This window comes from Parasteatoda tepidariorum, chromosome 2, assembly GCF_982258835.1.
Source record: "Parasteatoda tepidariorum strain Cologne lab strain chromosome 2, Ptep-v5.0, whole genome shotgun sequence".
In the NCBI taxonomy this organism is placed as follows: Eukaryota; Metazoa; Arthropoda; class Arachnida; order Araneae; family Theridiidae; genus Parasteatoda; species Parasteatoda tepidariorum.
In genome coordinates, this window is record NC_141756.1 from 53,319,820 (window position 1) to 53,347,642 (window position 27,823).

Consider the following 27,823-nt stretch of genomic DNA (forward strand, 5'->3'; position numbering starts at 1 on the left):
ATTATTCAGTTCTTTTTGTCAAATATTTGGCTAAGTATGACTTGGAAAATTATTTTCCCACAAAGTTTTTTGGAGGAAATTTTACATAATCTAATAAAGAATAATCTAAAATCATACTTTTTATTAAAAATAGTTTTTAAACATATTTGTTAAATTCTAAAAATGGTTAATTTATGTTCTGAAATGACACATGGAAAAGCGAAATTTGAAGAATTGAAACTACAAAACTTTAAACTGAATTTTATAATGCTGATCTTTCTTTCCTTTTAATAACATTTAGGGCTGTCTATTTCATTCCTTTTTCAATACTTAATGCGGTAAAAATTGAGAATTGAGTTTTTCTGTTTTCACTTAAGTGAAACATGATATAGGTACATTTCTAATAGATTTCATTTTTTAATGGTTACTTTTTTCTAAAAATACGATCATGTGGAAAAGTTAAGATTTTTTGAGTTAAATCTTTCGTTTAAAGAAAGATTTCTGTTTTGGTTTTTATCTAGCCCCTCTTTTTCCCAAAACTTACATGCATAGAGCTGAATTTTTTTTTTTTTTAAAATCAAGATTTTTTTTCTTCCTTTTCTGTCTTGCTTTGGCATATAATTTTTGATTTTTTAAAGGCGTTTAAGATAAAGCTGCTTTTTTCGTTTTTTTTTAAAAAAAGAGCTTCTGACAGACCTAACTTTTAATGTTTTGTGGATTTTTTACTTTTACCTCTAATCACATTTATTACTCTACCAGAAAAAAAAATTTACTAATAAAAGAGATGCCAAGTATAAATTCTAGTTCTAATGTTCTTAAATAAAATATACAAGAATTTTTATACATAAATGCAATCGATAATTTCTTGAAATTTCTGGACCTTGAATTTCTGGATCACAGTTAGAAAAAAAAATCCGGAGTTTTTCCTGAAAACAATCACCTCTGATCCCATTCTAATAATACAGCAAGGTTTTGATTATTTTTCAATAATGACTAAACTTATTTCTATATATAAAAAATTTATTAATAAATTTTTTTTAAAATTTAAAAAAAAAAAAAATGCTTAATTTTAAATAGTGATTTGGCCAAATATTCGGCCAAATCACTCTTTGTTATGCCCCTAATTAAATACAAATAAAGTTATTGGTCTATAAATAATAATATTCCTCTTACCGTGCTTTTTTGGCAAGTCTACAGTAAATTTGTGGAGTACTTCTCTTGTATTACCTTGCAAGGTGCCAAATAATGCTCCATTGCCATCCATGACAATAAACCCAAATTTATTATCATCAGCCAACAATGCAGACAAGGCCTGAAATACAAAATTAACATGTCAATTTATAGTGTAAAATATGAAGTTGACTATACTTTAAAATGGGTTAACACTGAAGCTTAAAAAACTTGTGTAAATATAAAAAAAATAATTTAAAAATCACAGAAGGTTCGAACACATTATAACAATTATAAATGTTTATTAGCAAAATAAAAAACCAAAAAATAATATATATATATATATATTTTTTTTTTTTGAAAAATAGGATTATTATGAAGTACTAAAGATATTAACTTAGAAAATATTACCTCAGTGTGGAATTTGTTGTCACATAGGTACAGAGAAGTATTAATTGGTTTAAATGGTTCAAAATCTATATTAACTTTCTTTTCTTTTCCTTCTTCTGTGACAATTGTTCCACAATAAATAACAAGCCCATTAGGAGGTACTGAAAATAGATAAAAAAAATTATAGTTGAAACAGTTAAAAATTTAACATAACTTATGAAGAAATTTAATAGCTTAAGAGAAACATTTGTGCTATAACCATCAATGTTATTTCTTAAAAATATTAATTTGATAGTTTAAAATTTCTTTTAATTGTACAATATAATTCATAAGCCTGTTATAGTAAAAATAAAAATCTTTCTTTTCATTAACAACTCTGTTATTAAAGAAATTTGCCCACACTTTAAAAACTGAATTTCCTAAAACTTCATGAATAAAAGTTACCAAATTTTCGCGACTAAAATTAGCAGAATGTTAACTATTTCCTGTGGCTGTTTGTTGCAATTTATTATAAGCGCAACAAATATGTGTTCATAGCACGCTCAAATAAAAAAAAATCAGTATGACAGAAATTTTGTCAAACATAATGCAAAATAGGGTGAAATAATTAATAAACTTAATAATGAATCAAGATCATTTTATTCTTAAACTGCACCATAAGCACACCTCTCTGCCTTAAAATAGGCTTGTCAGCATTGACAAGTGACATTAGACATCACAAGCACTCAATAATAAGTAGAATATTATATATGAAACATTACTGACATTCAGATATAAGGTTGACAATTTGTAAAATTATTAAAAGAGCTTTTTACCTTTTGTATACAATTTTAATCTATGTTGTACAGATGTGATAGCTCCCAACACAGATAACCTATTTACTCTACTTTTTATATTAGAAGCTGTACCAAATTCATCAGCTAACATTTTTGACACTCTAGAAATTTGATCTTTAGGTGGAATTATAAGGGATATCATACTTGTTCCATTCCTACAAAAGATTGCATACCTTACATTAGAAATCAAACATTACAATAAGCCTATTTAATTTACAAATAACTACCAATATACAGTCAATTCGCTATAACTCAAAGTACGATAACTCGAATATTGCTATAACTCGATTTTTTTATGAGGCCCCGACCCTTTTATCTTCAATTTCATGTTAATTATTCTCGATTACTCGAATTTTACTCTCTTTAACTCGATTTTTTTTGATCTTTTAAAGCAAGAAAAAAAAACCTAGGAGCTGATATCTTGCCCCCTTTTCCTTTGCAACACACACAATGTCTTTCGCACTCTTCATGGAGAAGCTAAGACTGTCCTTCTTGAAGTATGTGAACAGTGGTTAAATGAAACGTTACCAAATTTATTTCAAGGATACAGTTAAAATGATGTTTTCGATATTGATGAAATGGGTTTATTTTTTAAAAGTCTTCCAAATAAGACTATGATGTTTAAGGATGAAAACTGCTCAGGGGGTAAAATGAGCAAGGAACGTTTGACTGTCCTAATTGGAGGAAATGCGTCTGGGGCAGAGAAATTGCCCTTACTAGTTATCGGAAAATACCGAAATCCCCGATGTTTCAAGAATGTAAAAAAAGTATCCTATGGATTACAAGTCTAACAAAAAGTTTTGGATGACATCAGTTTTATTTGAAAACTATGTAAGAAAATTGGATCGGAAATTCTTCGCTAAAAAAAGAAAAGTGATACTCTTTATGGATAAATGCACAGCGCATAGTGATCTACCTAATTTGAAAGCAGTAAACTTGCAGTTTCTCCCGCCAAACACAACAGCAAAGTTGTAGCCGATGGACCAGGGTATCATAAAGTGCTTGTCAGAAAAATGATTTTAAATATTATAAGCATTTAGAAGAGTTGTAATTAATAAGAATTAATTAAATAATCCGACAATATTTTGAAAGTCCAAAACCGAAACTAACGGTAAATCGAACTTCAATATGTCGAAGTTTTTCGCCAGTCCTATCAGATTCGAGTTATCGCGAATTCACTGTAATATGCCAAAAGTTCAATTAAAGGTCACTCTTCTGAAGCACCTGTTACTATGCTAACTGAAACTGCCCAGTTCATATACAAAGTCTTCCTTTCAGTAGATTTTCATATATAAAAATCATTATCTATAGTGTAATAGAAATCAGTAAATAATCCATCTTATCCAATTTAAATATCATATAAATGAAATCTACAAGATTTTTACTGTGAATGACATAAAATTAAACTAATACACCATCAAAATAAAATTGATTACAGTAATTTAAATTGATGATTGACATTTATATTTTGAATAGCAATATACAAATTAGAATCATTTCCAGTCAAGTTGGCATTTTGTCTCGAAGAAACAGCAAAATACCAAAGTGACTGAACAAAACACTTGCAAATATTAAATATAATCGTTTCAATTAAAAATGACCAATATGATTGTTTAGCAAGAAGTACATAGAATAGCTTGAATTTCAACAAATTAACATGAATCTAATACCAGGGAAAGATTTCTCTATAGTGATTTGTGGTATAATAATCACTAACTCCTGGCAACTTTCATGTAGTGGGCAGCAAGAAACTTAACATCACAGAAAGGGACAAACTCGAAGGATTTAACTTGTAGTCAACCCTTGGAATAACTTTTTTTTTCTACTTAAAATAAATTTGCAAGTTTAAAATTGATTCGGCTCCATGGCATTTGTAGTTAGTGTGCCAGATTAAGATACGGAAATATCACTCTGCATTGTAGAATCATTATATCAAATCATTTCAGAGCCAGAAAAGCATTTAATTAAGTGAATAGTAGATGTTTAATAAGTGGTTTAAAATTTAATATTTTAAGTTCTTTATAAAATAATGAAAATAAGTTTTACAACTCATTTACATAAAAAATTTAAAAAAAACACTCAATTTTCTTAATGTTAAGCTTCCACAAAAATGATATACTAAATAGCTCAGTAATTCATACTATTATTTAAACAAGATCGTTAAACTATACTGATTATACTCTGTTAAAAAAAAGTATTTTAATATTTGACCTTTTTATAAACTTTAGACACTTCATAATTTAACAGTAATATCAAAACTACATCAAACTACTTAAAAAATCTGTCTTGATTTAGTAAAAAAACTCGAGAAATTTTTAATTTTAGTAGAAGAAACTGGTAACTAAGTAGATATTACCTACATGAAAGATTCAGCAATATGGCACTTAACAAAATACTAATACAATTAAAATTTTGTGATATATTTACCCTCTGGCTGCTTCTAAACTTTTAATTAGTTTCTTAATTTTCCATATTTCAACATTCCTATCAGCACTAGATTCTTCTACGGTATATCCAGTCGATGACATAATGAGAAGTTATGACGCAAAAATTTATAAAATACCTAATAATTATAAAAAATTTAAAAATAATGGATCTGATTGTCCTTCTCAGAACTTTAGAAAGCAACTTTCAAAATCTTCAGTCCAATTTAAGTAAAGTAGAAAATTCCTTCATTTAAGTTCACCAACTGCTGTGTGCTTCCAAGTGTCACACCACGTTGGCACGCTGAAATAATGGTATGTTAGGCTTAGAATACAAACAGAATTCATATAATAAATTTTGCAAAGCTAACCCACCGACAGAAAAAAATTTACATTAATTACACAGAAAATTCTTAAAAATATATTTTTTATAACTTTAATATCTTTTCTTTCAAACAATTTTAACGCAAACGCCTGTAGAAACATTAACAGTTCTGGAATAAGCAAAACAACAGCCGGTCTACATGTTTAAAGGAAAGTTAAAGTAGAATTTTTATGAAAGAATGGCAACGCGATCAAATGAACTAGAAAATTTTTAATTAATCAGATAATGATCTATTTTCGGAAAAAAGTCCTTCGTTTATAAGATTAAAGTAATTTTTCAGATTGAAACTGAAAAACAAAACTACACGCTGAAAAATTATTTTTGCAAAGCATTAGTGATTAAAGCTAGTCCATGGCATCACGTTTTATTTACGTTTTGCTTTTGTTTTGATCTTGATTCTCTAGTTGTGAGATTGATGTTTCTCATTAACTGTTTAAAATATCCTATTGATATACATAATTTAAATGGGATTCCAAATAAATAATTGTTTTAAATAAAAATACTATTTTTGTTTACTTATTAGATGTGTAGTGATAACGACGAAAATAAGCAATGTTTTATGACGAAAAAGCTGTAAAATCTATTAGTGACATTATTGAAGATGCACCGAAAACTCTACACAAAGAATATTTACAGACTTTATATGCAGCATTGATTAATAAAAATTTAGATTCGTAAGATCTACATTATTTAGTTATTTCATCTTAAATACACAGAATCTTACTTGCAATTAATGTATCTTGAAATGAAAACTGTTTTAAGAAAATTTAAAATATAGTGATTTAGGTTATAAATACTTGTTTTACTGTAGAATATTTCCGTATTTTGATCTGTCGCACCAACTACTATCGCCAAGGTGCCAAATAAATTTTAAACTTGCAAATTTTTTTAAAATTGGTCCCTTTCTGTGATGTTTTTTTTTTAGTTTCTCGCGGGCCACTGCCCGGAAGTTTCCAAGACTTGGCGATAATTTTGCCACAGATCACGATACGGAAATCTCCCCGCTATATACTGTCTGTGAAGAAAAGAATAAATATTTTTAGAATAAAGAAATTGCACTTGAATATTTAAAGAAATCTTTCATTATTCAGAAATTACAAAGATAGGATTAATGAAATAATTAATAATGTTATGAACAGGATTGGCGAGTTTTTGGCAGTTTTAACCATTTATGGTACTGTCATATGAAAAGCCCTGTGTCACAAACCAAAAAAAAATTTGCATTTTTGCATTGGTATAAATATTATTATTCAAATCTTAAAAAGTACAGTGCATCTAATATTTAAATATTAATTCACTGCATATTTTTTATTAATTTATTGTTGAAAAGAAAATTTCTCGAAAGAGAAACAACTGTTTATTACATTAAAACATATGAAGAAACCACTGTATGGTAATAACAGAACTGTTGGAAGCTCGGAAGCTGTATAATTTATATTATTTTAATTATTGTGCCTTAAATCAATGTTATGTCATAGTGACTAACATCTTAGATTTTTGTGAGTTAAAACCAGTTTTTAATGTTTGTCATGCCATATATCCAACCATGCTTCAAATTATAATAGACTTTACATGTATGATTCTTTTTTTTTTTTAATAAAAATTTTAGAGAAATTTTAAAGCTTATATATACAAGGATATTCTAACCAGAATATCTCTAAATCTGATCACTGTCTCTAAGATTATAATATTTTGTTAAAATATATTTTATATTTTCCCCTTTTATTTAAAAAGCTTTATATTTTGAAATGTTGATTACAAATTATTATTATTTTTTAAAATAATTACTGATTTCTTCTAATTTTAGGACTACAGACATTGATGCCATTGTGAGTTCACTTCTGCTGTTAGTCATTGATTTTGAAGCTTCTATTTCTAGGCGTCATTTAGCCACTGTGATATTGCAAAGATTGCCACCCATAACTGATATTTCAGAAATTATCAATCTAGATGTTGGTTACTCCTTGGTATATGCTCTTCCTGTTTTACTAGCTCAAGTATGTGTTGAATAAATTAAAAAAAAAATTTTTTTTAATCTGTAAAACTTTTCAAATAATTTATTTGCCTGTTCATCTTAATTTCAGCATCATAATTATTTGCTATAGTACTTCTGATATTAATTTTACTTGTTTATAATTTAAAAAAAAAATATATATTTATTGTGTACTTTGATTTCATTTATTTATTTTCTGATTTTGATTTATTTGCTTTATCATATTTTCAGTTCAAAAATGTTATTTATTTGATTTTTGAATGGGTTTTTTATTATTCTAATGTTGCTTTTTTTTACTTCAATAAAATCGATTCTGCACTTATTCTAGCTTTGTTTTTGTTTTGGAAGTCCTGTTCAATTTGTATACAGTGTTTAGGTTCACTTCATTTTTTACTCTCATTGTGATCAAAAAATAAAATAAATATAATTTTTTTCTTTTAGTTTTAATTTGTTATATCTATTTAACTTGTTTGTGTTAAAAAAATGTTTTTAGATATTCTCTTTTGCAAAAATATCTAAACAATAATCAAATTTAACAAAACTCTTTTTTATTTCTGCTTAGAAAATTCATTACACACTTCATATGTCGTGTATTACAATCTGATCTTAATTTACTTCTTAATTCTGTAAAAGTAAGAATATCTTTTTTGTTTTAAAAACTAGTACAAAATGTTATTAATACAGTTGACTATTTTTAATTTGAATTAAAAAAAAGTTAGAATTAAAAAAATTTAAACTAACAAAAATGTGCATTAGTTAAAAATTAGCCGTACAAAAATCCAAACATTAAACAATATCACACTGAAGTATTTATGAAATAAATGTACCTGAAAATATATTTTATTTTAAATATGCATTTTGCAATATAATGTAATTCAAAGTTCATAAACTCATTGTATAAGTTCATTGTATTTGCTTACACCAGAGATATATTAAAAAGAAAAAAAAGTCTGAAGACAAGTATTATAACTGCTTTTATATGATTCATTTAAAAAATTGTAACTAGAATACATAAATGGTGATAATAAAATGACTTTTACCTCCTTGAATAAATACTACCTTCTTTCTTAACTCTTTTTATCATTCCCTTTTCTATTATGAAACCTTCATTATGTCTTTCAGAAAATTGGCATTTAAACATTTAATTTTGTTTGTGATTTTCGTTGTATTGTTTCATACTAATTTATTTCCATGTTTTTTTCAAACATTGAAAGAAAAAGAAACTGAGTTTTTAATTTAAGTGCATTATTTTAAATATTATAAATATTTTGCATTTTGCTTTTATCTGCTCTTATTAGAGGTTATAAACGTCTTGTTATAATTTATTTTGATATTTATATTGTGTTATTTTTTTCCTTGTATACAGTATAACAGTATACAGTATAAAGCAATTAGTTAATTAGCTATAGCATAATTTTACACATTATTTTAGTGAAATATTTGTGTATGAAATTTTTTATTTATTTTGTATGGACATTTAATATAATAATTATATTAAAATAGTCTATTTTTTAATATAATTTGTATTGCATTTTTTATAGTTCTTTATTCCTTTTTTTTTTCTTCAGAACATTGATGATTTTGGAACTAAGTCAGTCATTCGAAAGTTGGCATGGTAAGAAAAAAAAAAGTTTTTAGTTGTTTCTCATCCTTCTTTCTGAGTAATTCTCTGAAAATAGGCTGAAATGATGTAAATGAAGACTATTTTAGTTTTATTTTCTGTAGAAAAAGGAATAAATTACAGTGAAACCTTCAGAAAAAATTACCTCTATGTAGCGACCTATTTACGACCACTTTTGGAAGGCACATAATTTTCTCCATAGACTTTGTGTTGAAGAAAACCTTTGGAAGAGACCGTCAAACCTCAGCAACCATGCAAATCTAAGCACCAAATGCAGGAAAGGTCAAATAAGGAAACACAAAGAAAAATCAAAATGAAAAATATTAACAAAACAAATATGTAGATTAAAATGTATTCAAAATATTTGTGTGAGGCTCTTATTTAAAGAGCTCTTTTTGAGGATATCTGAAAAAGATCTATAACCTCATGTTGCAGTCAGAGTGCACTAAAGACAGTGCTATCTATTTTTAGAGGTGAAAGTTAAATTAGTAAACAAAAGTTATTTTAGAAAAAACTAATCATCTCAAGCAAACAAAACTCTTCTCATCTTTTAAAGCTGACTAATTTTTATGATGTAAAAGTAAATACAAACTTAAGCAAAAAATATATTTGTTTATTTATTTAAAATAGTTCTATCATTCATAATTGATAAATTTGTTTTTACACATAATTATATAAATATGGATTATTTTTATTGATGCCAAATTTTATTCATGACACCAGCACAAGTAGCATTTCCACCCCAAGAAAAGGTTACTGACTAAAATTAAAATCGTTTGCGAAAACTCATGTACCTTCGATAACATTTATGTCAATGGAGATAATACCTAAGAACGACCAACCTATATTAACGACTATTTTACTGTGGAACAGAGAGTTACACCCGAGAGGTTTCACTGTTCAGTAGTTTGAGGATGCCTTTATTACATTACCTCATAAGTTTCAAACAGGGTTGGCAAGATTTTGCCGCAGGTGGAAAAAACCATGGTAAATACCGGTAAAAACCGTCCTGGCAAAAACAGGTTTTTGCCAAGCAAATTGGCAAAAACCTATATTTTCCAAGATGAGAGGACAAAAACACATTTTTGATACAAAATTATTCCTAAAATTGAAATATATATACTATAAATATAAATAATTACAAAAAAATTAACAAAATTATTATTCCATAATTAAATGATAATGTAATAATATATCATTTTAGTAGTTTAAAACATTATTGATTGGAAAATTTGTGATTATTCTTTTTTTTTTCCAGTGAAATGAACTTATTTTAAATTAATATAACTATAATTTAAACCATAAAATATCTATCAATATGTGTAGTTAATTATTGTACAAATAATAAATTTTTATAATAAATAATAATATTATACACATAATAATATTTATTTATTTGTAAAAAATCATTTATTTTAGGATTCTAAAATGAAAAGAGATCACAAACTTTCAATCTTTTAAAAATTATTACCATTATATTAATTATTAATATGTTAAAAATAATTTTTTTATGTAATGTATCAAAATTATTATTCCTTATGATTGATTTAAATTTGTTTCAAGTATTTTGTAATAATATTTAAGCAGCAATTTAGATAATTTGGTTTTTGCCGGTTTTTACCAGGTATTTGCCACTGTCCTGGCAAAAACCCCTTTTTGCCGGCAAAAACTCCAACCCTGGTTTCAAATAATATTTTTTAACTTGTGAAATCTCATTTCTTTACTCGCAACTCTTACAACTTAACTTTAGAATACAAAAAAATAAATAAAAAACTTCATTTCTCACTGAAGAAAAAGGTCATTTCTCTTGATCAACTTTTATCTTTTAAAATTAACACTTGTATTGTTTCTGTGTATTAAGTTAATTTTTTGGTTTTTAAATGGAATTTTTTATATAGCAATAAGTTTGAAACTCATAATTCATATTATTCTTTCTCTCATAGCGATTCAGAATGTTTCAGATGGATGGCATAATTAATTTGGTTGGAAAAAGTATTCTAAGAACATGTTCTGATAAAACTGCAAAACAATTTTCAGTAAACTGGGAGAAGTTTAAAAAGAAACTAAATAAAGGAATCACTTCTCCTTATGGGATAGTTTAAGAATATATATTGTATTTTAATTTTATTCATGGGCTTAAACTTTAACAGCAAATAATGTTATTTTCTCATTCTCACACTGTGAGAAAATGGCACTTTAATGAGTGATTGATTCTAATGTTTTTAAAGACTGGTTAAAAAAGATATTTTTGCTTTTATATTGTTACTTTTTTGAAACAGTTAAGGACTGACAAACACTGAAATATGTTCATTAAATATATCATTTTAAATGTGTTTATAAAAAAATTATTTTTCCTACACCATGTTATCCTCACTTTAATTAAAACTTATAATAATTTGAATATTTTTTAAAATATCAAGCTAAGTTTTTGTCTAGTACCTTCTTATTACAAAAAATTACAAATTTCTGACGCAATTATTTTTCTTGTTGTCACTACCAGAAAATAGCATATTTATAGAGAATGACACTTCTAATACTTAGTAGTAAATTATGACTTAACTAAACTTGCATTCTTAATGTTTAATTTTAATATTTCTTTTTGTTTTAGGTGTTTATGTAATGAAAATTGGCCTGTTGAGTATCAATGGAAACTCTTAACATTTTTATCTAAAGTTGTAGTATCAGCAAAATCACCACTCACACAAGGTTAGTATTTATTTTTTTAAATACTGTAGGAATATGTGAGTTTATTTAGCAATAAGTATTAATTAAATTAATTTAATCATTAAATATTTATTAAAAAAGAAATTTAAAGTTTAATAAGTAATAAATATTTATTATTATTATTTACCCCAAAACTCTAGTATAATGGTTAGCTTTAAAGGACTGCTAGCAATTAGCATAGTTATCTTTATCAACAAGTCAACAATGTTACTGATAACTTTCTCTACCTATATATTAAGTGTATATATAATTAAAGATATCTTATAATACTTATATATCTTATAAATATATACAGAATTGAGATTGGTCTAATTTAAGTACAATTAGGTAATTGTTAGATTGATCCTCCTCTATATGCAAATTTTCTGGAGAATAATTGTACCTCTAAAACTGTGTGGCTAACAACCCATTCAACAAAGTGGAAAAACTTTGCTTTGGTTATAGAAAATCATTAAATTCCTTATTGATATTTGTTACTACAGCTCATGTGTGTTCATGAGTGATTTACTATTTTCCTGTTTTATAAATAATTACAAAAACTATATTTTGTTTAAATTTTTTTTTTAAATGTCTTGATATGTATTTATACAATGTGACTTTTTAGAATCAAACACATTTTCATACAGGCTTACAAATTCTTGTGAATTAGACAGGATTAAGATAAACTCTTTTAGCATTGTTTCTTAAGCCTGCTGTATTTGCGATTTCAAGATATTATTGCAAGTTCATGATTATTGATGAAATGATTATCCATTATGTTATTTATCTTCATTTAGATCAGAGACAAAATATCTGGTACTCATCTTGCATATTCTGCACATAATCGTGTGTTGACACTATTTTTTTATTTTAGAATATCGTATTTACTAAGCAACAAAATGAAAAAAAAAAATTCTTATTCCTGAAAAATTTAGTTTGCTCTATATTTTGTCCATATGAGAATTTATTCATGAGATATGATATAAGTTAAACGTTTTATCCATTGTTAAGGAAGTTTATGCATTTGCAAGATGTTGCTTATACAAGATTAAGTTTTTTCTATGTGTAAAAATATAATATTTAATTTTTCCCATATTTATGGATAGAACTTGTTATCTATAGTTTCTGCACAACAGAATTCGGTAGTAAATTTGACAATTGCTGAATGTTTTTAAAATTTGAATCTTACTTATTAGTTTTGTGGCATATTATTGTAGGTGATATGACAAAAATTACTTCTTTGCTTTCTGAATGGCTGATTACTCCAGCAAGTATACCTATTTCTAATAGAATGCAAGGGTTTAGAAAGTCTCCCAGTTCACTGTCCATAACAGAAATTGACGGGTCGACTGCTCAAGACTTTTTTACAATATTAAATTATGGTAAAATTTTTTTTTTTTTAACTTAAGACTGTATAATTTTCATTTCATTTTAAATATGTTTTATTTTGACATAAAAAAATTAAGTTAATCGAAAATCAACATGTAAGTTATTTAGAATTTCATCAAGTTAAATTCATTTCAAAATGAAATGAGTTCAATAATATATTGTAGCATTATATAAATTATTAAAAAAAATATTTTAACGTATTTCATCTTTCTTATATTTAAATAATCTTAATTAAATCTTATTATATAAGAGGTAATTCTTTTATTATATTAGAAGAAAATATAAAGCTCATTTGCAATAGTAATTTTATTATTGCATTCATAATTAAGATTCATATTTATCTTAGTATTTTCTTTGTGCTATTTTTTAAGTAATGTGTTTTGCAAATTACGAAGAAAAAAAAGTTTCTTTTGACTTTTAGTAATGTCTTAATGATAAATTTTTATTTTTAAAATGTATGTTTCTTTGCCCAAAATATTTAGAATTAAGCTTGCTCCTAATGATTGTCATAATGTAAAATACTTAAAGTTCAGAATTAAAATGTGGAATTGAATGTAATTAAAGCAAATTTTTTTTAAAAAAATTTTTATTTTTCAAATAAATGCATATATTTATGCTTATTAATTAACAATTGCATGATATCATGTAGTTGATGTTTTAAGTAATTTCATCATTTGGTTGTTATTGCCGTTTTTTCTTCTAAATTTTCTCCAAAGTTTCTAGGAGTATCTTATCAAAATGATCGCAACTAATGCCTTATCATTAACTTTGTGGTTTAGAAGCAAAATTTATATTCTTAGAACTTTGGTAGCTAACTATTATTTTGAATAACTTGAGCATCTGTAAAATACTTTTTACTTTTTTAAATTTGTCATTTATTTCTTTATCTCTTCTTCAAAGTTCTCAAATTCATAATAATAAAAGCAATGAATTTCATAACAATTAGTAGAAATTAGATGACAGTTATTACAAATGAATTTGTTCTATAATTTTCCTTTTTTAACATTTTATTTCAATTTTGCTGATTGCTTCTTTAATCCTTTTGCACACAATGACTAGTCAGGTTAATTGTCTGAATTTAAAAAGTGAATCTGAATATCATCACAGGTTATTTATAATAGCACATTACAGCATTATTGTATGCAGTTTTAATCACAGAACGATGCTGCATCTTTTTATTTCTAGGCAAAAAGGCATCTTGTTTTCTCTGCAAATAATGGTGTTTTTTTCTTTTTTTAATGCTATTGTTTTTTGTTTAGAAATAAATATAGCAGGTACTCAATGATCCTACTTTCACAAAATAAGAAGTGCTTTCAAAACTTAAACATCGTGGGTTAATTGAGTATATTTTATAAGTGAAAAAAATTTAAATTATACATTAAATTATAAAAAATAGTGATATGTTAAAAGTGTTTGATAAAAAATAATGAAGATATTAATTTTTTAAATGTTTGTATTATTAGATAATTTTAGCAATGTGGTTTGTGTATATATGCCCTTTCACAATGTTGCAGCACTATTAATACCATTGGAATTTATGGATTACATGATATCATTTGATTGCTGATCGATCACAGGAAACTGCAATATCTTTGCACAAATTTTATGTGTTGTTTAAATCTGTAATTAATGAATGATACAAATAGTGACTACTATGCAAATTTTTGCACTGTTTTTAAAACTTTAAAAATTTTATGCAAAATATATTATTAATAATATATTAAAGATATTATAAACTTTCACCTTTGAATAAAGTCAAAAGTCTCAATTATATTTATGGACTTCTTGTGTTAGGAGAGTGTCAGTTAATCAAGTGTTGAATAAATAAGTGTAGAATGCAATATTCTACTTTACAAAGTATGTGGTTTCAATAACAGGCCGATGAGTCTTTCTATATTGTTTGACTTTTGGTGTACAGTGCATAACTAAGCTTGATAATTTATATAAAAAAATATTGACTAAATTAATTTTTTAGAATATAGCTGAATAGGTATATGTAAAATGGTAGAAAACGCGACCGAATACAACAAGTAAGTAGCTCTTAATAATTAATGACACGTGCAAAAATAAACAGTTTTAAAATTTATTAATAATGTGCATACTTTTGTATTTAGCCATTATATATCTGAAAGCATTTTAAAAGTCCAGAGTGTGTGTCTAGTTCATTGTGATGAATTGTGATGTCTAGTTCATAAGAAAGCTTTAATTAAAAATATATATATATTGGTTCAATTAGATAGGAATTTCAAAATAATATAACTGAAACGATACTGAATTCATTATAAATAACTGAGCATTTTTTATTTGTATTATCATTAGAAAAAATACCTACCATAACTTAAATGCAAAATGTCATAAATATAGCCCATAAATAATGTGAAATGATTAATAAGGGGAAATTTTGTTTATTTTGCTAAGGTTAAGGAAACATTAATTTTTTTAATTGTATTATTCACTTTACAGAAATATATTTGTACACATGTTTCTACAAATGTAGTTGTTGACTGAAAAGGTTAATATTTTCTGTTGCTTACTATTCTTATTTTATTACTTACAGCATCAGTTATAAATACAGAATATTTCCGCAACATTCAGGTATTTTCAATGCTAAGATCCTATTTATGCATCTCTAATGAAGTCGAAGGAAGAGGATGTAAATATATTTACATTTTTGAAATCTAATGCTAAAAATTTATTATGTTTAATTTTTTAACACCAATTTTCTTTCCAGCTAAACAAAGACTGACTGCTGTTGGTAACTATGGATCGGAAGAGCTGAGTTTATCGATTAGAGAATATTGTTTGAGGATTATAGACCAAGTGGATCGACGTTAGTATAAGAATTGTGTATAAAAAATTTTCATGCATCTTAAAATAATAATTGTGGCCTCAACATCTCGTGCATTCACAGAAAAAACATAAACATTACAGAAAAAAGAACAGAAAAATTATATGATATGATCATTAATAAACAAAGAAAATCTAAATAAATTTAGTTGTCATTGGCTTAATATATTAAAAATTATGAGGATTTTTATATGTAAATAATTTTTTATTTATTTTATGGTATGAATTAGTAATGCTTATTTATTATCTCTTCTTAATATTATTTTCTGTTAATATTAGGTATTTATTTTGGTTATCATTATTTAAAATTAAAAACTTAAAACTGAAATTGTTCTTTCCTATTATATAATTAAATATTTGCATGATATTGCCCCATTTTGATAAAATATTTAGTTATCGCTTCACAATTATTAAAAAGTAAATAAGTTATAAAACATTTTCTGCAAAAATCGTGTGGTTTACATTTGCATTTAAAATAGTGAATACAAAACAACTATCTAGGGTTCTAAAATGTTAAGAATTTAATTTTTGTACTAATGCTAAGTAATTTCTTAAGTAAAAAATAATTAATGATTTTTAATAAGAGCCAAAAACAAAATAAGAATTTCAAATTTTTTTTTTTTTAATAATGTTGCTATGAGTAATTGAACAAAATCATTTTTTTAAAAACTTTATCTCAATAGAACAGGAAACCTAATCTATTGAACTATCTGTGTGTTAATAGAATAAAACATTTTAGAATTTGTAATGGAGGTGTTGTTGTGATGTACACTTGACTCTTTGTAGTTATCACAATCAGGCAACAGAATCTTAATACTTAAATTTTGGCAATCTTTATCATCTTTTTGTCTAGTAGTTAGAGACAGGCCTCACTACACTAGAAGTCTAAAATTATTCTTTTGCATAGAGGGTATGATTATCAGATCAAGCATATATTGATTTTAAATTTTAAAAAAATCTTATTTTTAATGGATAGGCTGTGGGGAAGGACTGAAGCACCTCACCTTAAATCTATCAAAGAAAGATCAAATAAACATTGAAGGACCAATTAGAAATAGAGGGAAAGACCTGTAAATGATGATTTATTGAAAATAGGCTATACCTGAAATTAGGCTAATTGATCCAACCCAATGATGTTGATTGTTTCTCTCAAAAAGTTTGGCAAGTGGAAAAGCCGCATAAGTCCTTAGAAAATTATAGTACACACATAAATTGATGAGACATCATAAACATGGATGTTAAGAAACAAATATATTTGAATTGCATTCCCAGCATTTACTATAAATCATAAAGAGTGTTTTACAAAATAATTTATAATTTCTAACAAAAAAATTAAAAACTCAATTTTATTTGATTTGCTGTTTAAATGAAACACAATTATAGTTTTTAACTTTAAAGTTTCGATTTTATAAAAATTATTATTTTTTTTAAAAATTCAATGACCTGCTATTTATTTATATTTGCTTTTAACAGGTACTGCTTCAGACAGTATGGCTCAGTTTCAAAAAGCTGTATGTATTTATAATTTTTAATTTCTTTAAAACAATATACTAGTTTTTTATAGTCTACTTAACGTAAAATAAATATTTTTTATAATTTATTTAAAGTGATTTCGTTTTATTAAATATTTTACTTATTTTCTCAACACTTGAAAATTTCCTTCTTCAGTTTTTCTTTTTATACTCCTTCTTTCTGTATCCTTTTTACATTCTTTTTAATAATCTTTCCAAATAAAGTTTATAGTAACACATAAAATCAAATAATCAATTTTAGTAAAGTTTTAACTTGGTGTAATTATGTATTAAGATTAATTAACTGCTCATTCATTAACATTTTATTTTATTTTTCTTCTTTTATATGCTTTATTGCTTATATAATTGGTAAAAATATGCCGAAATGCTTCCCAGGTAAAAGATTTTGAGGCAGAATGCTCTTTCAACTTCTAGTGATCACAAAAAAAACCAGAGCAATCTAATTTAATTTAAAATTATCAGGCTTTTTAATAATTTCTGAGAGTATTTAATTTCCATTTTGTTATGATATTGTTTTTTTTCTTCCCATCTTCTTGAACTCAACTTTAAGAAGAAAAAAACAGCCATGGCTTAAAATAATAATTCAGATTTAAATAACTAAATGGTTTTATAAGTTTTATTTATGCCATACTGTATAGACTATGAACAAAATTACAGTTATAGAAAAATTATACTTATTTGAATGATTCTGTGATATATGATATGATAATATACGATTATACTGAGCTGAAAAACTTTTTGAAACCAATTGAAGATATTTCATAAAATATATTTTTTCGAAATTATTTACTAAATCTTTTTATTTATTTAGGTTAGCATTAGCAATGAAAGGCAATATTTTGAACTTATGTTCATTCAATAAACTATTATTATATTGTTCAAATTCAAGTTGTATATTTATAGTGAATATAAATATGTACAATTTAAAATGGAATTATATTTGAAAGTCTTTATTTCGGCTTTACCTTACACTTGCGCAAAGTTAAGCATCTTACAGAAAGGTGTTTTATTTTTTACCTTAAATCTACACTATCAATGTATTTTGTACTATATACTTAAATACAATTTACGTCTTATTATACTTAAATACAATTTACGTCGTAAATTGTATTTGTAAGTGGTCGTAAATTTTACGACCACTTTAGGGAGGCGCAGATTCATCATTTAACATACTCATGTAACTCATAATCATTGTGATTATTTTGAAAAAAGTTGTAAATAATTCTCATTTGTTATCTTTTAGTGTGTCATTGAAGCAATCCATCTTTTCAACATAATATGTTTAATGGATTCTGGCATTGTTCATTCCATTTTCCCCATTATTAGACGCATATACGATTACACTTTCTCTAATGCATCAAAAGATCCTGAAGCACAAGATGTTGCTGTGATGGCCAGCTCTATGCAGTTTTTCATGAATCATGGTAGGTTTCTATCATACTGTTATTTTATATTGTTTTGTACTTATGTAAATAGTTCTCAAGTTATTATACATGCTAAAAAATTGCTATTTATTGTTTTAAATGTTTCTTGAGTCACCATAGGAGCTTAAACTTGTTATACACAATTGAAACAGATATATTTCACACAGAAATGTAAAATAATTTGTAAAAAAAAATTTTTTGTAGCATAGTTTTTTTTTTAAGCAATTCAGAAAAATTTACGGTGTGTTATAAATTATTTTTTAACGGCTGTGTTGGGCATAAAATTTTTATTTTTAAAACTTTGCTTCTTGTTATTTTTTTTTATTCTGTATATACAAACTTTCATTTGTATAAATAGCACATTAATTATTTTGGGTTTTGCCTACTTATAGGTGTGACATAGCACTACTTTTGACCTTCAAACTCTTTCCCATGTTCATTAACAATTTCCATCCTCCCTTTACATTGTTTTCTTTCCTTTCTAACCAGGTGTGGTAGTATTATAATTTATGAAATTGTGCCCGATACCAACTATGTGTTTGTTTCTTTATCAACCTCTTTTTTTTGCATATTTTGTAGCTGCATTTATTTAATGATCTTTAATTTTTAATTTCTACGCTTTCACTACATTGTATACAATTTCATTTACATACATAGAAAGGTCTACAATAATGGGAAATTTCTAGGATCTGCTACCAATTATAATATATTTTTGCTTCTATGTTTTTACTAAAACATGGTACATTAGCTATGAGGTTAGATGCTATGGCATCTGCGATTTATAAATCCATTGTATATATATTTATAAATAGTGATATTTTTTGTACTTTTCTTACTTTTGTTTTACCTTAGTTTAAGTTAAGAAATTTAAATATTAACTTGTTCCTTCTTTTTAAATTTTTTTAGGTAGTTCAGTCATGCATAAACCAGACAGTTTGTATACTTACCTCTTCTGCGATCTGCTTAATGTGTGCTATAAAGACAATTATATAACATTTGAAATTTTACAGTTAATGAAGGATAATCTATCACAACTATGTTATCATAGTAGCATATTAGAAAAGTATTTTCCTACATTTTTAAAGGTAAGATAGACTTATAGTTTTTCTCTAATTTCAAAATACTTTTTTTATACTTGCATATTAAAATGTTTTGAACTCAATAAGAACTTTTACTTTAAATTACAATTTTCAAAAAATTTTAATTTAGTTACTCTTCCACATGATTTCATTGTACAATCAACTTGCTTAGTGGGATTATTTACAATACGTATTTCAATTGCGTGTTAGTTTAAATTTCATATGTGTGTTAAAATTAGCATTGGCATGTTAAATATTAATCATTTATATTCATACTTTGTTAATATTTTTACTTTGTTTTCTCATCTATTTTAAAATAATTATTATCTATTAACAAAATGCTTTTTATGTAAATAAAGTAATTAATAATATGTTAATATTTATTTTAAAAATGAAATACTTGTGGGCAAAAAATTCTAAATTTTTCCCAATTTTTCTTAAAGAAATGAGAATAATGGCACATTGTAATTTACTAAATATTAACTCAGTAAATTACAATATGCCATTATTATTTCCTTACAATGAAACATCATAATAGAACATTTTTAGTTTCCTTCTGAATAAGATATTTCATTATCCATTATTTTAATAAAATTGCTAATATTATTTCTTTACTTTGAAACATCATATTAAAGTAGTTTTAGTTACTTTCTGAAAAGAAAATTTGAATGTACTATTATTCATTCATAATGCTAACTACTTAAATTGCTACTATTATTTTTTTTACGTTGAATCATCATAATAGAGTAATTTTTAAGTACTTTCTGAATAAGATATTTTACTATCTATTTATAATGCTGACTATTAAAATTGCTAACTAAATAAGAATTTAAAGAAAGTATAAGCAATATCATGTTATTTAAAAATAGTCAAAATGAATAATAACTTGCTTCATTGTTTATAACCTGAGTTTATGTATTAATATAAGATTTTATGATTTTGCTTCAAATTTTTTGTATGAAAATTAAGATGGTTTAATTTCAGTATTCTCTACAATTAAAGTAGAGCAATCCTTTTATGCTGTAAATTTTTTAAAGAGCATTAATTTCTAAAGCTTCAAATAAATATCGTGTATCGTAGAAGAGAAAAAAAAATTTTACAACAAGAACCAGTTTAATTAAAATAGTGTTGTTTATTTATGCTTACTCTGTGAACATAAATTTATGAACTGAAATTATCATTACTTAAAAATATTACAGGTTTTAGCTTGGAGGCCAACTACATTTATTGATGACTTCTTAGAATTACTTCCATCATTTTTATCTCAAAATACATCTATTGAGGTGATTATTAAAAAAAATATTATTTATTTCTTCTTTTTTATTTAAGCTTGAAAATTAATTTTAAATATTGTCTTTTTTCTGTTTTATGTATTATGATTAAGCTACATTCATTACTACTATTCTTTAATTATTTCAAGGTTTTTCACTCGCTCTTAGATCTTCCTTGTTTAACTGCTGTTCTTATATTGACTGATAGCAAGGCAAGTGGTTCTGAATCTGGACTTTTAAAAGACCCTTCTTTAGTTGAGGGGGTGAAGAAACCAGAAGTAACATCAGCTATTAAATTTTTACTTCGAAAAACAAGTGGAATAAGTGATATACATAAGAGGTGTAGTATTTATTTAATTGTGTTTGTATAATTAAATACACTGTAATTGTATGTAGAATGACAAAAAATTTTGAATAGCATTTTGATCTTCAAAAAGTACATTACAATTTAAACTAGATTTTTTTGAAGTTAATAAAAATATTTATATTTAATTTAAGTGAAAAAAAATAACTTGTAGCAAATTTTTTTTTCTTTTCAGTTTGTGAATTTTATTTTAAGTCCTAGTTACAAATTAGTAAAATATCACCTGTTGATATAAATTTACCTTATAATAAATTACTATTGACCTAAATATTAAGATTAATTAGTTTTGAATTAAATATTTTTTGCTTTCTCATAAGGTCAAAATAGTCAAAGAAAGGTCCCATTGTAAAATTTCTGATTTTTACTGCATATTGAATATGGCTTCCAAAATTCACTCTATTATTAATATAATGGATTTTTATCTTGGCAATGACAATTTTAGAATGACACTTTTTAAACTTTTATGCTTTGAATAAACATGTCTTAAATGTTTGCTTTTTTGGATTAATTTTGGCTAATTGCTGTGTCTATAAAAGAATAGGTTAGTGGAGAATATGTGATTGTCATTCTAAAAAATCTCAAAATTTTGAATTGAAAACATATTTTAGGTAGCTGTTAGTGTACAATACTGATTTAATAATTTTCTTTTATAAATATTTTTAGTGGGGAAAATATGTTTTCAAACAGATTCTCACCCCTAAATTGTTAGCTATCATTTTCTTCTATTCAACTTTACATCTCTGTGAAAAATTCATACATTTCAGGGAAATACAGTAATTTTTATTTAAGTAATTTCTGACACTTTGTTTACTAATTTCTTTTAGAGTTCTTAAACATTTAATTCATTGCCATTCTATGGAACCAGGGCGTTATATTTTAAGACAAGAAAAATAATTAGGAAGTTTTAAAGTTTTTTATCTTTATTTATTTGTTTAAAAATTTAATTGTATTGTTTTAATTTAATGATTATCTGTTACTTAGTTACTTATCACATTTTAGTGCTGTGATATTACATCAAGTATTGGCTACTGTGGGATCAAAAAGTCGTGTTTTGTACTGTGCTGAAGTTGTAGTACCTCTGTTAAAGTAAGATGTGAAGTGTATAATGACTTTTTTTATTTTACAAGAATTTTACAGTATTTTTATTAAACCTTTTATTTTTTGCAGACGCTATTTTGAAGTTATACTACAATATGCTGATATTTCTCTTGCTTCATTTTTGATAACAGCTATTTTAGAACGACTGCCGTTGATATTTCCTGCCAACTATTCTGATGAAATTCACTGGTTTGTAATTGATTATTTTTAAATTTCTTTAACTTGATTGATATGTAAAGTATTTATTTATAGTCTTTTTTTAAATAACTATTTTTCACGTCATATACTTCAAGTATTGTTATAAAAATTTGCAAAATATAAGTACCTATTGAGTATATATAAGATTAAGAATATATATTTTAATTCCTTTAATATGTAAAGCTGCCACAACTTACCATCACTCTATATCAGGTCATGAAACTTCAGTTCTAAAGGTACTCTGTTTAGAAGGAATTTGACTCCGTTAATGGTCCCTTCACAAAACTTTTCATAAAAACGGACCCTTCACAAATTTGTTTATCTTCATTATTGTTTTGTAAATCGAATAAGCCCTTCCCCAGGGGGGGGGGGAGATGGTTTGAGACAAACTAAGTTTCCCTAAATTTAAATCCCAAATTTAGTATTCTAAGAAAATATTTCTTCTTTTACAAACATTGTGTGCACATTCTTATTAATATTAAATCATCATTTTTTTTTGTAAATAAATAATTGATTAATTTATATTATTCATAAAATTAATTAATGGAATAGTATGTAAATAAAAATTAATTTCTGTCAATTTTTTAAGTAAAATATGATAAATTTCATTTAAAAAATGTCAATTGAAATTATTAAAAATGTGAGTGATTTTGTTTCCATTATTCGTCCGAAATGAATATTCTGTGTTGAGCAGTATAGGCTGAATACCAAATATTTGTATGTTGCATCTCTAATTTAGTAGCAGCAATTGTTGAGCAGAATCTTGTATCTATTTGCAATTTAAAAACTTCTTGAAAAGGTTTTTAGCAATTTTTGCAATAACAAGACCATATTTGCACAAAATCACAAAAGCAGGACCCTGGTTGAAAGAATGTGACTTAGCGCTTTTTTATATTCACAAATTATCAATAGTTTTTTCAAAATTTTGCAAAAACGGGACCTTTCACAAAATGTCTGTACAGACCCCTGGACTAGACTAAAATTTTTGCTCTTCCCTATTTTCACGTAAATTTTTAAAAGATCTAGTTTAAGGAGTTTTTTAGTGGCCAAAACTATAAGAGAATGTAGAAACTAAAAAGAGTAAAACAGTACAAAATGTGATAAACTGGAGCTAATTTAGAAAACTTGTTTAACACTCTCAACTGTTCATCTGAGTCCACATAAGTGAAACAAACTTCAGCTTTAAATCTGCCCGCTCTGATAACAGAACATTTTACGTGTTCATAAAAGATATTTATTTAGTTACTTGAACAGTTTCTTTCTATCCTCAATCCTAAATTCAAGAATTTTTTTCTTTAAGAGGAAAACCTAAGGCATCAAAAACATGCGAAGGTGTTTACACACCTGATGACATAGATTTCAGTCTTTTTGTGATGTATATCTTTGCCAATGTTTTATTAATCTCCCTATTAAAGTCTGAAACTCTGCCTCACCATTTTTTATTTTTGTCTGTGATAAACTTTGGAGAAAGTATGATAGTTTGAAGCGAAATATTTTACAAGATTAAATATACTTGCCTGTTCTAAATTAAAAATTAAAAAAAGATGACTGATCTTTTTGGAATATCCAAGCATTTCTGATTAGCAAATACACAAAATAAATAGAAATCTTACACTTTTTATTCAGGAGCTTATACAGCAAATTATTATGCACTGATTAATATGAAATTTTAAAGCATTTCTTGAGTAAAGTTTGCTTATTTCCTTGATTTCTTACTTTAAAAAGTTCCTACATTTACATCTTGCTGCATTAGGTAAGTTTTCACAGTTTCCAAACTGTGCAAATTATCAGTTTTTACTGGAGATTCATTATTATCGACTTCTGTGTCAGAGTCGCTATTCATTCTTTCCTATACATCTACTTCGTTAACTTTATAAAATTCGTTAAATCGTGAAATTCGATAAATAGCTGTTCTTTAAACTTGTTCGACTTGTGTTTTGAGGTGTTAGAATCACACACCACAAAACTAAAAAATTATGAACCTACCTTCTTTTATTTATATATCTACCAGTATGCATAAAAACCCATGGAGTAACTTTGTCAATTAGAAATATAAAGGTCTAATCACAATTTTTTTTTAGTTAATGTAGTACTACAAAATTATACCAAATGAAATGTTGAAAATATTTTTTATGAAAATATTATTCTTTCATAATTTTAATTTTGCCAAATAAAATTATGTATTTATTATAGGATAAGTTTTAATTAGTTTTTATGTACCCAAGTCTTTATCTTAATCCTGATCCTGTCTTTTTCTTTTACATTTAGTGTTTTATCAGATGCCACTTTACAGTTTTTTGAGCTTCACCCTGAAGTTGTTTTTCACTGTACGAAGAATATAGCGTCTTATATCAGTCATTTTAAGAACTACTATGTTGCCGAACAAAATTTCATTCATGTGGTTTGTACAAAAATTTTGTATGACTTTTAGAGTTTATTAGATTATAATTTTTTAAGCAAGAGAAAAGTTTCCAAAGTTTTATTTACTCATGCTACCAAAATTTTCCTAACCATATGAATTCTAAATTGACATAGTAAAGTAGAATTTTGAATGATTAAAAAAACGTCTTTTAATTTTATTTTAATAATTATTTTTTAACATGTTATTAAATTGTCACTTTTATTTCAAAAAATGGTATTTATACCATTATATTTATATTATTTATTTTTCCCTAGACTTTTCATAAATTGTAATTATTTCACCCAATTTTTAATTGGTATAATTTTAATATATATAATTTATATATATATATATATATAATAATTATGCCAACAATATATTTTTTAATTGGTATAAATGAAACCATATATTTTGTTGTTGTTAAAGTAATACATCTGGCTATCATTTATAATAACCTGCGATTATTAATAATAACCATGTTTTTTGGTAAATGTGATAAATTAGGCACATTAATCATATTATTTGTAATAATTGCTAATAAAGTTTGGTCACTTGCATAATTTATAGAATCTTCAACTCTAACTAATATGTTTATGTGTTGTTATGTGTATATGTTTATGTGTTGTGATAATAAATTTGTAATTGCAGAGACTAGTAGAATTTAAGAAATAAAGGATGTAAATTAGAAATTTTTACATATGTTTTGATTTAAAAAAAATAGATTTAAACCACTATTTTTATGTATATATATTTATATTATCATATCTATTGATGAATGATAATTTTTGAAATATTGAGTTCATAAATTTTAATATCATTCCAAAAATACAAATTTAATAAATTGCCTATCTGACATTGTGTAGCGTGGAAAGTCATCATTATGCATTAGTATTGGAAAGCTCTAATAAAATGCATTGAAAATTATTACAATGACCAATTTTTATTGGTAATTATAATATTAATTGGAGATTATTAATATTGCTCAATTAATTACATTGACTGAGAATAAATACTATTTATTTATTCTTTTCTGGATTTTCACCATTGTTTAGATTTGGGCTGTTGGAGAATACGTATCTGTCGAATATAGTGATATCTGTCGACCTGAAGTTATAGCTCTGTTCTTTGAAAATCTGGAGAGTACTACTTATGAGGCTTTATCAGCATTGCAAAGGAGTTCTGATGAAAAGTTTTTGAAACTTTTAAGTGTCTCACTCACAACACTTTCCAAAGTAAATGCAATTATTTTTTACTCTTACTTATTCGATTGTTTTATTATTGAAAATTAGCAAAACATAAAGGTTTATCTAGAGTTTTAGCTAGACACATCTGTAATGTTTTATGACATTCAATAATTTGTTACTCAATTTTATTTTGTATTGCAGTAGAACCTAGATTATTAGACACCCATGCGGCCTATGCTATGTCCGATAATCGGGAGAGTTTTTTTTAAATCGATTTCGTGAAGAACAAAAATTGTTGATCATTTTTTGCTTTCTAATGAACTGAGATGTCCTAGACAGAGGCGAAACTCTATCACTTGCCTATTATCCATCTCTCAAATGCCGAAATATCGCAGTTGTTATAGGCAATCAGTTGCTTACACTTTTTTCCCCATGAAATTTAAACCTATTACAATTAGTTACTACCAATGACTAATTGATCTAGATCTTTGATACATTTATAGTGGACAGGTAACTAAAGCGATACTAGCTTAAATATCTCTATCGCTGTTTTCTAGCAGTTACAATTTGGAATAGTCGCAGCATTCATTAGATAGTGATGAAAAGTGTCTTGGTACGTGTATCGAATGAGGTATCGGAAAGATCAGGCATTGGATAAGCGAAGGATTAGGTGTCGGATAATCGGAGGTTCTACTATATTCTTATCTCTAAGACTAATGTTATGAATTTCCAAAATCCTATTCATGTTGAGTTCTTTACTATGAATATATTTATGACATGCACAGTCAGCCCCACTTCAATGATTGACATTTATTCCAGCCAATTGTATTCAAGTAAGCGGATTCTTCAATTAAAAGCGGAAAGCATTTGTCAATCTTAAATGGTATATTTTTAAAAAATTTTGCTCTGAAATAGTATGTAATACATAATATAATTTTTTAAAAAATAAGCTCATTTTAATGATAAATAGATAATTATAATTAAGAGTTGATGGGGTTAGTATCCAGGGGCACCATCAAACTATATTTTTAGGGGTTAGGGTGGGGAGGGAATTCTCATTTGGCCTAATTAAATTTTTAATTTCACCAATTCATAAATTAAGCACACAATGAAAAAAGAAGTGGCTTTAAAAAAGTACATCATAGCTGCTAAATTTTCTTATTTCAAAATATATTCTCTAAAAGATAATTGAATTAAATTTCAAATAAATGGACAATATCATATAAATTAATTAATGTACATTATTTCAGCTTGCTGCAAGAAATCAAGATCAAGTTCCTAGAGCTGTATTATGCTTAAGCAAAGCTCAGCAGCAAGTATTGAGTTTTGGAAATGATTATAAAGAGCCATGGAAGATAGTAACGGAACGTTTATCAGAGTTACTATCAATATTAAATTCTCCTAGGTTTGTAACAGTTGCATACTAATAAATAATTTAATTGCAATGTCTGAAATGCATGTGCTTAAAAAACAGAGTGTTAATTATTATACATTAATTTCAATTTATTAATTTTTCTAATATTTTGATTTAATAGT

At 25.6% G+C, this 27,823-nt stretch overlaps 2 protein-coding genes across 3 annotated transcripts in view; one reads left to right on the forward strand and one right to left on the reverse strand.

Annotated features, from left to right (window-relative positions):
* Nucleotides 1-5,513, reverse strand: part of eRF1 (eukaryotic release factor 1) — a 22,022-nt gene extending 16,509 nt beyond the window's left edge. The window contains exons 1-4 of the mRNA XM_016047962.4: nt 4,803-5,513; nt 2,355-2,530; nt 1,561-1,700; nt 1,153-1,291 (exon numbers count right to left, since the gene is read on the reverse strand). Of these exons, the coding sequence (XP_015903448.1) occupies nt 1,153-1,291; nt 1,561-1,700; nt 2,355-2,530; nt 4,803-4,903 (556 nt within the window). The 5' untranslated portion in view covers nt 4,904-5,513. The remainder of the gene's footprint in view (nt 1-1,152; nt 1,292-1,560; nt 1,701-2,354; nt 2,531-4,802) is intronic.
* The window catches only part of LOC107436299 (AP-5 complex subunit zeta-1), a 26,341-nt gene continuing 3,897 nt past the window's right edge, over nt 5,380-27,823 (forward strand). The window contains exons 1-17 of one of the 2 annotated variants that reach the window (XM_043038995.3): nt 5,380-5,857; nt 6,991-7,180; nt 8,745-8,791; nt 11,406-11,503; nt 12,718-12,882; nt 15,447-15,542; nt 15,621-15,719; nt 17,210-17,247; nt 18,512-18,692; nt 19,599-19,777; nt 20,971-21,054; nt 21,192-21,382; nt 22,406-22,492; nt 22,574-22,693; nt 24,971-25,103; nt 26,156-26,335; nt 27,538-27,692. In XM_043038995.3, the coding sequence (XP_042894929.2) occupies nt 5,736-5,857; nt 6,991-7,180; nt 8,745-8,791; nt 11,406-11,503; nt 12,718-12,882; nt 15,447-15,542; nt 15,621-15,719; nt 17,210-17,247; nt 18,512-18,692; nt 19,599-19,777; nt 20,971-21,054; nt 21,192-21,382; nt 22,406-22,492; nt 22,574-22,693; nt 24,971-25,103; nt 26,156-26,335; nt 27,538-27,692 (2,165 nt within the window). In that variant the 5' untranslated portion in view covers nt 5,380-5,735. The remainder of the gene's footprint in view (nt 5,858-6,990; nt 7,181-8,744; nt 8,792-11,405; nt 11,504-12,717; nt 12,883-15,446; nt 15,543-15,620; nt 15,720-17,209; nt 17,248-18,511; nt 18,693-19,598; nt 19,778-20,970; nt 21,055-21,191; nt 21,383-22,405; nt 22,493-22,573; nt 22,694-24,970; nt 25,104-26,155; nt 26,336-27,537; nt 27,693-27,823) is intronic. The other variant, XM_043038996.3, reaches the window with a different exon arrangement.